The 12,087-nt window shown below is 46.3% G+C and overlaps 1 protein-coding gene and 1 pseudogene across 1 annotated transcript in view; both read left to right on the forward strand.

Annotated features, from left to right (window-relative positions):
- Window positions 1-230: 230 nt before the first annotated feature.
- The window catches only part of Osbpl11 (oxysterol binding protein like 11), a 58,027-nt gene continuing 46,170 nt past the window's right edge, over window positions 231-12,087 (forward strand). Inside the window, exon 1 of the mRNA XM_036203803.1 lies at window positions 231-1,133. Within this exon, the coding sequence (XP_036059696.1) occupies window positions 940-1,133 (194 nt within the window). The 5' untranslated portion in view covers window positions 231-939. The remainder of the gene's footprint in view (window positions 1,134-12,087) is intronic.
- On the forward strand, window positions 10,093-10,490 carry LOC118594203 (annotated as a pseudogene).

Genomic DNA, 12,087 nt, shown 5'->3' on the forward strand with positions numbered 1-12,087 from the left:
TTTAGCAAGGCCATTTCATTCATTTCATTCCGTTTCTCCCTCCTTCCCCGTGGCTCTTCCCCAGTAGCTCCGATCCTCCAGCTCCTCCTCTCCCGTGGGCTCCCTGTCACCGCCTCCTTTCGGGCTCGGCTGCCCCAATCAAAGATGGCGTCGTTGCTTCAGCCCCAGCGGAAATGAGCTCACACGACACCGGAAAGGAAGGCGGGGAGAGCTAGCAGGCGGGTGGGTGACCGGCTGTGGGTGGGGCGGCGGCCGGGGCCCTGGCTTTTACGTTTGGGGCTGGGGTGGCTCCAGGGACCGGTCCGCTCCGGTGAACTCGGCCGAGCTTCAGGGCCAGGGCTGTCGGAGGAGGCCGCCGCGAACCTCTCGCCTCCGGCCCAAGCTGAAGCGGCCTCGGAGCCCGCGTCCCGCCCGGCGGCGCCTGCCCGACCCTCCGCGGGCTGCGCGCGACCGTCCCGGCTCAGTTTGGGGCTGCGGCGGGAACCGCCGAACTGGCTGGACGGGCCCTTCCTTCTGAGGACCCGGCCGAGGAGAAGAGGCAGCGCGGCCGGCCCGCCCCCGAGCCCCGAGGTCAGGCCGCGGGCTCCGGGGCTCCCCGGCCGTGGTCCCCCGTCCTTGCCCCCGCGTTCCGGGCCGGAGGATCCGCGACCTCGCCCGCGCCGCCCGGCTGCTCCTCGGAGTGTGGCACCGAGCCCTCTGGCGGGTTGATTTGTCCTCCTTGTTTTTGCTCCGGAGAGGCGTCTATCTGAAGGGTACCTGTGCGTGCGCTTTAAAAGTTTGAACCGAAGTGGAAATGCGTGTCCTCGTTTCCTGGACCACTGACGGTTTCCACGCTAGCCGCGGTCGGAGATCACGTTCAGAGTGAAAAAGCAGGAGAGGAAGGGGAGAAGAGCCTACCAAATCCCTCTGCAGTTGGTCTCTCCCGCCCGAGGAGGACAGATGAACTTCGGAGTTAAGATGCAGGGAGGCGAGCCGGCATCGGTCCTGAAAGTCTCGGAGAGTGAGGGGAAGCTGGAGGGCCTGGCCACAGCGGTGACCCCGAGCAAGAACAGCAACAGCAGCTGTGGGGGTGCAGTCAGCAGTAGCAGCAGCAACAGCAGCCGCGGTGGCAGTACGAAAGGCTGGCAGTACAGGTAAGACCCCCCAAGGGAGGTTCTGGGGTGGACGTGAGTGTTTGGGGGTCCGCATATTGCAGTATTGGAAAGCAACTTCCGAAGCAGCTGATAATCTTTCTTGGAGCTGCTTCCGTGAACAGGATTCACTTCATTCAGAAATACATTCAACAGGTATTTGTTGAGGCCTTTTGAGGAATTCGGAAGTGTACCCCCAGGGTTTCCTCTATTGCCCGAGGCTTTTGTCCGTCCTCTGAATTATTTCTGTACTCACTTCTGGTTTTGCCTCTGTTGTAATTTGTTTACAAGTAAGCCTGAAAGGCTGTTAGAGCAGAAACTGTTGAACTCGGCACTTTTAGCGGCTAGCAAATGCTGCGTGCTCCAAGTTGTGGAGTGATGGGAGCAGGCAGAGCATCTTACCCTTTGGGTGCCTGTGACCCCAAAAGGGGGAGGGGTGTAAACACTTAGGATTCAAGAGACAACATAGACCGTTTCCATGGATATAAATGAAAAGTTTAAGGAACAGGAGTGCCCGGAGAAGCAACAAAAGCTTCATTTTTGTGTTTTGTATACGTGAAGTGTAGGGAGAGATTACAATCCATAATTCTAAGAATGAAGAAAATCCGGGCGTCCTGTGATGTTGGAACTACAGTGATGAATACTTAAATTTTGGTTAACTGACTGTGTGTTTAACTCTAGGGTTTGTTTTGGTTTTTTGATTGTTTTCAACTCCTTGACGGCACTTGTGAAACTTGGAAGGGGTTAGAACCAACATTTTATGAAAGATACGTATTTGTCATGAATACTATTATGGGAAGTGTGCATGTATTACAGTATGCAAATATGGGCTGAGTGTGGTGGCACTCTTTTAATCCCACCACACAGGAGGCTGAGGCAGGAGAATATCTGTGAGTTCCAGGCCAGCCTGATCTACATGGTGAGTTCTAGGACAGCCAAGACTACATATAGAGCCCTGTATTAAAACTGCCCCCCACCAAAACCAAACCAAAACAAAGCACCTAATATGCAAATATATGTGTATGTGAAATATGTGTGGCAAGAATTTACAGAAATGAGTAGAGCAGGTAACTTTTTAATTGGCAAATGGGGATTGAACTAAAGTCAGTATGATATTCTTTCCCTCTTTGTGATTTTCTTCATTTTATTTTTTTATATGTATGAGTGTTTGCCTACATGTGTGTGTATATATGTTTGCATATGTATGCTTTGGTTGCCGAGGCCAGAAGAGGGCATTAAATCCTCTGGAGTAATAGACAGTTGTGAGCTGCCACTAGGGTGCTGGGCACCAAAACCAGGTCCTCCAGAAGAGCAACCAGTGTTCCTAACTCCTGAGCCATCTCTCCAGCCCTTTCCTTTTGTGACTTAAGATGAACCATTAGAAAATTCTTTTTGTGGGGATATTTTGATTTCATTAAAGGGAGTAAAGTACAAGATACCCAGTGGCCAGTCTTCTGATGGTCTCAATTCTGAAAACCACTCTGAATTAAAGTGGGAAATTCACTAGACTAGAGTAAGTACTCGGTGCCCAAAACGTGTGCTCTCCTTTTCTTGCCTTCTTCTCCCAAGCTCTGAGTCTAAAGACATTTAAAACAAAATAATAACAGTTATAAAAAGTGACCTAACCCTTTGCTCTGGAGAGCGATTTATACTTACTAAGCAACCTGTGTCATGTGCTCTGTCCTTACCAAGGCACAGTGGGTATTTTTCCATCTTATCCCACCCGAGTTCCCTATAAGCATACTTGCTTTTAGAATACTGTCTTGACCCCTTTCTTGCTAAAGCCAGCTCTTTATCCCGGAGCCACAGCTGCACCCTCCCATTTTCTTGACTGCCTGACAGTACTTTCTCGTTTGCCCTTCATACCTCGTTCCTGTCCAGTTGCATCGGTTGGCTTTTCTTTGCTCTTTTCCAGGCTGGTCTTATGCTCTTGTGCTGTGGACTCTTATCTCTTTCTCCTTTCTGACCTCAGCTAATGGAGTCTGAGTCAGGGAATCTTTCAGGAACTCTAGAGTCACGTATTCAGCTGCTTATCTGAGCATTACAAATCTCATCAGTAGCTTTGATCTCTACAATAATTTGATACTATCTCCATTTTGAAAATGTACATTGGGTATACAATGTGTATGTGTGTGTGTATGTTTTGAGATAGGATCTCATGTAGCCTAGGCTTGCCCTGAGTTTGCTATGTAGCTGAGGATGACACTGAACTTCTGATCTTCCCGTGTTGAGATTATAGGCACACTTAAGATGTGAATTAGCATTTAAAATTGTTAATTACTATCATATTTAAAACACTTTGTTAACTTTAAAAAAAGTAGGATTACATTTGTGAAATATTTGCCTTAACATGCTTGTCCTAACCACCCAGTTTTTCTCCCCAAGGAAACTATTTTTACTGATTTCTTTTTCATTTTCTTTTTCTTTCTTTCTTTTTTTTTTTTTTGGAGCTGAGGATCGAACCCAGGGCCTTGCGCTTGCTAGGCAAGCACTCTACCACTGAGCTAAATAAATCCCAAACCCCTTTCTTTTGTTTTTTTGAGATGGGGTTTCTGTATGAAGTCCTGGTTATCTTAGGATTCACTCTGTACACCAGGCTAGCCTCAAACTCTCAGCAATCTGCCTCTTGTCTCCCAAATGCTGTGGTTTTGGTTTGTTCATTCCTTCCTTCTTTCCTTCTCTCTCTTTCTTTCTCTCTCTCTCTGACTTTGTGTGTGTTCATGTCTTTGTTCTTTGTAAGCATGTTCTCATGTGTGTGCAGGTATGCATGCCTGTGAGCACATGGAGCCCAGAATAAGGCATTGGGTTCCTCAGAGCTGGAGTTGCAAATATTTGTGGAACATCTGTCTTATTAAGTGGATGTTGGGTTTGAACTGCAGTCCTCATGATTATGCATATGATTACCCATTTCCAGCCCCTTACCACCACCACCACACCGTCTTATTTGAGACAGGGTGTTACTGTGTAACCCTGGCTGACCTGGTCCTGTTAGGTAGACCAGGCTGGTCTCAAACCCGCAGAGATCCCTGCTTCTGCCTCTCCGGAGCTGGGACTAAAGGTGTACAACCATGCCTGGCCCTCCAGCCCTTTTCTGGTTTCTTACTATAGTGTCAGAGAAAGCTGTATTATTTCTTTTGTTTGTTTGGTTTTTGTTTTTGTTTTCCAAGACAGGGTTTCTCTGTGTAGCTTTGAGCCTTTCCTGGAACTCACTTGGTAGTCCAGGCTGGCCTTGAACTCACAGAGATCCTCTTGGCTCTGCCTCCCGAGTGCTGGGATTAAAGGTGTGTGCCACCACCGCCCGGCTATTTCTTTATTTAGTAAGTGCTTATTATATTCAGTATGTTTTAGGTTTTTATTTATTTATTTTTAGCAGTATAGGGAGTCAAACCTAGAACCTTGTGAGCACGTAGGCTAACAGCCTTTTAGTTCTATATAGTTACATTTAACAATGTATTGTATTTATGTTCTTGTCTGTGTGTGTAGATATGCATGTGTGGCAGTGTGCATGTGGAGGCTAGAGCATAGCCCTCAGGGGTTGGTTCTCTCCTTCCACTGGGTTCCAGAGATTGAAGTCAGTTCATTAGTTTTGACAGCAAGTGCCGTTCCCCACTGAGCCATCTCACTGGCCCCTGACTGCACTTTGTATGACAGAGAGACCACTTTTGTGTGTGTAGTGGGTGCATGTGGACACCAGGGGGCATCAGCATCTTTCTTGTTTCATACCTTATTTTTATTCTAAGAATTTGAAGTGTATCATTCTCTGTGTGTATGGTATGTGAGTGTGAGTGTTTGTGTGCCATGGTGTCCGTGTGAAGGTCAGAAGTAGCCTGTGGAAGTCGGTGCTCTCCCTGACTGTGGGCTGCAGAGATTGAACTAGGGTTGCCAGGCTTCCCTGGCAAGTGCTTGTACCTGCCCAGCTTTCTCACCAGCCTTCTCCCCCTTGCTTTTGAGACAGGGTCTTTCACTGAATCCAGAGATCCTCTGCCTCCCCAGTGCTGGAATTACAGCTGCACACTGCTGTGGCCAGTTTCTTTGTGGGTGCTGGGATCTGACTCGGTCCTCGTGCCTGAGCCATCTCTCCCAACCTACCTCCCTCCTGGTGGAGATGGAAGGCAAGGTCTCACATGTGATTGATAACATGCTGTGCCGCTGAGAGCACTTTATTTTGAGACAAATTTTCACTAAATTGATCATCAGGCTGGCCTTGAACTCATGGTAGTTCAGGTTGTTCTTGAACTTCTGTCTCAGCATCCCAAATTGTTGGGATTGCAGGTATGAGCCACCATGTTGTGGCTATAATTCTTACCTTCTGTGTAGCAACCCTGACTGTCCTGGCACTTGCTCTGTAGACTAGCCACCCTCCAGATCTGCCTGCCCGAGTGCTCTGGTTTAAAGGCGTGCATACCCACCACCCAGCAGTCCTTACTCATATTTTTTTAATGACTTGTTTTGAAATGTAGGTAAGCTGGGCTTCGTGGTGCACACCTTTAATCTCAGCACTCAGGAGCCAGAAACAGGTGGATCTCTGAGTTTAAAGCCAGCCTGGTCTACATGGTAAATTCTAGGACAATCAGGACCCCATAGTGAGACCCTGTCTTAAAACAAAACAAGGTAATCCCAGCCTTTGGAAGGCAGAGGCAGGTGGATCTCTGTAAATTCCATTATAGCCTGGTCTACAGAGCGAGTTCCAAGACAGCCAGGCTACACAGAGAAACCCTATCTTGAAAAAAAAAAGTGTAGTAAGCTTTCTTGTCAGACTATCTTTGAACCACTAGCCCACAAATGATGACCCAGAGACTTATTTTTTAATTATTAAATGTTTATTTATTAATTTTTTTTTTCATTTTACATACCAACCCCAGTTCCCCCTCCCTCCCTTTCTCCCGCCTCCTCACCTCCCTCCCACTCTACCCCCATCCACTCCTCAGAGTGGGTAAGGCCTCCCATGGTAGTCAACAGAGTCTGGCATACCAAATTGAAGGAGAGCCTAGCCCCTCCCCATTGTATCAAGGCTGAGCAAGGTATCCCACCACAGGGAATGGGTTCCAAAAAGCCAGTTCATGCACCTGGGATAAGTCCTGGCCCTGCTGCCAGGGACGCCACAAACAGATCAAGTCATATAGCTGTCACCCACATTCAGCGGGCCTAGTTCGGTCCCATGCAAGTTCCTGAGCTGTCAGTCCAGAGTCAGTGAGCTCCGACTAGCACTGGTCAGCTGTCTCTGTGGGTTTCCCCATCATGTTCTTGATCCCTTCTTCTTCTTCTTCTTTTTTTTTTTTTTTGGAATGTCGAACGTCATTTATTGAAGGAGGGAGGAGGTCTTAAATACAGACTTACAGCACAATGGTGGAACCCCGGTTGGCAGAAGTTCGCTTCTGGTGTTTTTAGTTTTTTTTTAGCTGAGGATCGAACCCTGGGCCTTGCACTTGCTAGGCAAGCGCTTTACCATTGAGCTAAATCCGCACCCCTCTCCCCATGTTTTACAATCTTGCATCTAAGCAGTTAATGACCAATATGCTGGATTCATAGACGAGGAGCTTCCCTTAAGCATTCAGGAGGGTGGAATCTTGCAGGGAATTAGCATAGGGAGGATATCAAGGTCAAGGTCAGCAAGCATGGCAGCAGTTACCCAGAACGGAGGCCAGGGACCTACAGGTGTCGTTGTCGTAGTTGTCCGTCCGTGCCCCCCCCCCCCCCCCCCACCCCGTTTTACTAAAAAATGAGCTTCTGACTTAGGTTGCATGGGACATCAATAGGTCACCTTACCCATCATGGAGACACCTGTCCAGGCCACACAGGTGTTCTGTCTTAGGTTGGTGAGCACCCCCCAGGCATTACCCACCCAGAGACTTATTAATTATGAAAGCTTGGCCTTAGCTTAGGCTTTTCCCACTTGCTCTTATAACTTAAATTAACCTACTTTTATCAATCTATGTTCTGCCACATGGCTCAGTTACCTCTTCTCAGTACAGCACCTCCAACCTGCTGGCGAAATTGTGCTCCTGGATACTTTCTCCCAGTTTCTCTCTCCTTCCCACCCCACCCCAAGTCCTGCCTATATGCCTAGTTCTTGGCCGGTGAGCTTTTTATTACACCAATCACAGCAATACATCTTCACCCAATGTACAAATATTTCACAACAAAGAAATGTAGGTGAGACAAGTGTGTTATTAAAATTACCCCCAAGTTCAGTGACTCAGTTTACTAAAGTAATACTTTTATATCTTTGAGGGAGGAGGCAAGGGGATCAGGTCTCCTTGTTGCTTAGGCTGGCCCAGAACCCCAGAACTTCCTGCCTCAACCATCCAAGTTGATTAAAGACATGCTGCTACCACCCCCGCTAAAACAGCAGCATTAGTTATCTCACAGTGTGTGGGTTGGTATTTTCAGCTAGCTGTGTCCTGTTTCTGTGTTCTTCATGAAGTCATGGTCACCCAGAGGCTTGAATTCAGATAGGAAGGGTCTGCTTCTTACCTCTCCCTTGGACTCACGGCATAATTAAGTTCCTTTTGTCTTATTGGACAAGGATCTCAGGTCCTCATGACTGGTGGTTAGAGACCTAACTAATTCCTGGCCGTGTGGACCTTTTCACAGAATATCCTATGCTGAGCAGTGTATTTCATCAGAGGCAAGAACGGAGAGCCCAAACTCTAGCCAGACTTAGAGATCTCAGTCTGGAATATCGGGTACATGCCAGAAAGTGTCTACTATAATTAGTAATGTCTAATTATGTGTGTGATCAAACAAATTTGACTTGATCGTTAGAGAATAGAGGAGTTAGGTGCCAGGAAATGAGCCACAGTGGCCTGGACACAGAACAACAGCAAGAGTGAGAGAGTTGGATGAGAGGTGGTAATGAGGGGAAGAAATACAGATTGACCCCAGTCGTCACCATAGTTCAGAGTCTGAAGATCTAGAGAAGAAATGAATTTGGGGCAGTCAGATTATTCATTTAGCTTTAGTGTGTCCAGCTCAATATGCCTGAGTATTTACATTACAGGTCATATTCGCATTCAACTAGCTTCAGAATGAAGGGATGAGAAATACAGGTAATTATCTTTCTGGTATTCAGCATGTTTCCACTTGCCACATGTAGTCCTCACAGTTCTCAGAGCATTGGCTCTGTTTTATAGTGGAAGAAAATGGAAGTTGAAATAGTTTGCCAGGATCCCTTAGCTAGTAATTGGAAGAATTTGTATTTCTAGGTAGTTATTGCAGAGAAGATAGGCTGTAATCGAAAGGATACTTACTGCTAATAACTAGTCTAATACATGGTTTGTCTCATGTTTTTCTGGGGTCCTAACTCATAACAAATATTTCTGAGCCTTTTCCGTGTGAGACACTCTGTTACTCAATTCCCATTTTGTGCCCACCCAGAAGAGCGGAACTCGGAGGCTCCTGGCCTACATTTTCAGCAGTGTTTGGAGACTGTCTCATGATGACCTTAAGAACAAGTTGGTTGAATTTATTCCATTAGCCTTAAATTATCTTCCTTTTAGAGTCATTTGTATTCACATATGGATTTTACTTACCATTTGTAGAGAGGATAGTTCTTAACTCTGGATCTTCCTTTTCACAGTGAATGTTAACAGTTCATAAATGAGTTTCCCCTTTGTTTTTCTGTGTCAGCTTGAAGGGAAGTTTACAGACCCATAACTGCACGTCTGGTGATTGAAGTGGACAGAAAGGAATGAGCCAAAGCTAGGGCACGGATGGTAGGGACCGCCTTTTCAAAAAATTTAAACATGAAAACGTTTTTGTTTTAGGCTGTCCACCAGCTAACCACGATTATATAACAGGCAGATCTCTTTGCTGAATTTTCGGAAGGTGAGTGGAAGTCTTGGCATGTCTCTGTCTTCTAGGCCATTAGTCAGCCTAGACCATGACTGTGGGACAAAGGGAGGTCAGTATCCCTGTTCACAGACGTGCCCTGGACGGCAGATCGTGTCTGTCAGTAGTCATATCTCTGCTGTTGCTGATGAAATAAAGTCTTGCTTTGGCAGAGTCAGTAGTACGTACTGCTCACTGCTTTTGACAAGATGTGTGTTCGAGCAAGGCTTGAGGCCTGCCCTTAACACAGTCTGTCTGTCCTGCGTGTGGGCCTCACTTGCCCTCTGTGTGGCCCAGTGGGGTTGGACTGAAAAGCTGCCATTTCCCACTCAGGGGGCTTCGGCTGCTCTCTATAAAATTGGAGCATGCTAATTTGCCAGCTTGTGGGTAGGGTAACCCCAGATCCTCTATAGTTTCTAACAAAATACCTATTGGAGAATAATACAGTGATAAAAATGATTAGTTTTGGTGCTAGAATCAAACCAATGGTCTTGAGCTTGCTGGGTAAGTTCTCTACTACTGAGCTATGTCCCAAGCCAATTAGTAGTTAAATATACATAATTTACACATATATAATATTTGTATTTCATGTATATGGTCATTATTTACCATAAATATGTCTTTCATAAGATTTTGCCTTTAACTCCTTCTGAGTTTCACACACATTCCACAATACAAACAGACCCTGAACTAAAAGGAACTAGAGTTAAACAGACAGGCTGTTAGCCCAAACTTAAGAGTTCCTCCCTGTGATTTCAGCACCATGGCATGCCCTGGTTTTGTTTTGTTTTGTTTTGTTTTGTTTTGTTTTGTTTTTTGTTTTGGTTTGGTTTGTCGAGATAGGGTTTCTCTGTAGCTTTGGAGTCTGTCCTGGCAGTCACTATGTAGCCCAGGCTGGCCTCAAACTCACAGAGATCCACCTGCCTCTGCCTCCCAAGTGCTGGGATTACAGGCGTGCGCCAGCAGCACCCAACCCTCATTCATTCTTAAAATTATGGATTGTTAAGTTTCTCCTTTATCAGAAACCAAAATAAGTCTTTCGTTGCTTCTCCAGGAATGCCAGCTCTTTCAATTTTTTCATTCGTAAAGATTTCCTCATTAAAACAGCATTTAACTCTTTCTGCCATCTTTCTGCGCCGTCACCGTGGTGAGCATGAATGTCCTGGCTGATACTCTTGAGAGCATCAGCCATGCCGAGAAGAGAGGCGAACGCCGGGCCCTCATCAGACCTGGTCCAGAGTCAGTAGGTTCCTAACTGTGATGATGAAGCATGGTTACATTGGTGAGTTTGAAATCATTGACGACCACAGAGCTGGGAAAATCATCGTGATTCTCCCAGGCAGGTTGAACAAGTGTGGAGTGATAAGCGCTAGATTTGATGTGCAACTCAAAGACCTAGAAAAATGGCAGAACGGTCGGCTCCTGTCCGTCAGTTTGGTTTCACTGTATTGACAACCTCAGCTGGCATCATGGCCCATGAGGAAGCAAGACAGAAACACACGGGGGAAAATCTTGAGATTCTTTCTCTAGAAATGTAAAACATATTAATAAAAAGCCTCCATGGACTGTGGGGGAAAAAATAACCAAAAAACCAAACCAAAACAAAAAACAGCATTTAAGAGGTCTGATCACCTCGAACTGAACTGTCTCTCTGCTCAGGTCTACATGTGGGAGGCTCTGTACTTGCTTTATCAATCTAATCGAAACTCCAGTGTCTGATAGCACTCAGCCTTGCTGGCCTCACACTCATCTGGAAATACCCGTAGACCTCTGTCCTCTGCTCCTCTTCTCTGTTGCTGATAACTCATTCTTTTTGCCCTTGAACTTTTCCTTAGAGTTCTCTCTCAGACCCTGTCCATGTCTCATCCTTTATGTATCTTGGGTAATCCCGTTTACGACATGTCTTCAGATATGCTGTATGCACAGAGGCCAAGTCTCTATCCATATCAACCATGCTGCCTTTCCAGATACCTTGCCCTGTGCACCTTGCAGGTCCTTAAGACTGCTGTGTAAATCACCAGCAAATGCAGAGACCCCTGGGACCCATTGAGGTGTCTAGGTATTGCCACTGGAATCTAGCTGTGGCCTTTGTCTCCTCTCTCTCACTGTTTTGTCCCTCATTTCATATTTCATACCTAATCAGTCACCAGGTCCTATCTCCCCAGCCCGTTACCATAGAGTCTGTACTTTGTTTAATGACATATCCTTTTTAGACAAGCATCACATGAATTCTCTCATGTGTGGTTCCTAGATTGCATAGAGATCAGTAAAATTATGCATGTGAATGTCATGAGAAAGTAGAAGCAAAACTGTCTAGTGGGACAAAGGGCACTGATGGGGGTGTGGAAGGGGGTGTGATCAACGTATAAGGTATACTTGTACGAGAACGTAGAAAGTGAAGGAAGAGCCGGCAGTGGCGGCTCATGCCTTTAATTCTAGCACCTGGGAAGCAGGGGCCGGTGGATGAGTTCCAGGACAGCCACAGCTACACCAGAAACCCTGTCTCAAAAAGCCACAAAAACATGTCTGCTAGGCAGTGGTGGCGCAAACCTTTAATCCCAGCACTCGGGAGGCAGAGACAGGTGGATCTCTGTGAGTTCAAGTCTAGCCTGGTCTACAGAGTGAGTTCCGGGATGGCCAGGGATACCCAGAGAAGCTCTGTCTTGAGGGAAAAAAAAAAAAAAAAAATCACACACACACACACCCAAAAACAAAGTGAAGGAAAAGGAAAGTCTTTTAAATATTTGGAGTCTGAAAGGTTAACATTTACTGTGTTAGTCAGGCATGGAGCCTAGCCCCGTGACCCTAGCCTAGCCCTCAGGGAGTTGAAGCAGGAGTGATCACGACATTCAAAGGTAGCCTAGGCTACATAGCAAGACTGTGTCAACAAGACTGTCTCAACACAAAAACAGACAAAAAAGATGTGTGTAGTAGTAATGGAAATTCAGAACTGAAACAATCGTCTAGGAGGGAGTGTCAGACTGAACATATTAATACCACTTGGCAGTTCAGTGAAGCAGCTCTTCAAAAACCTCGCAAATAAGTAGGAAGATCATCCCACCGTAATGAGACGAGTCTCTCTACAATTCACTTCTGTACAGTTTGAATAGGCTGGGAATGTAAGCCA

The sequence above is a fragment of the Onychomys torridus genome, chromosome 12, assembly GCF_903995425.1.
Source record: "Onychomys torridus chromosome 12, mOncTor1.1, whole genome shotgun sequence".
NCBI lineage: Eukaryota > Metazoa > Chordata > Mammalia > Rodentia > Cricetidae > Onychomys > Onychomys torridus.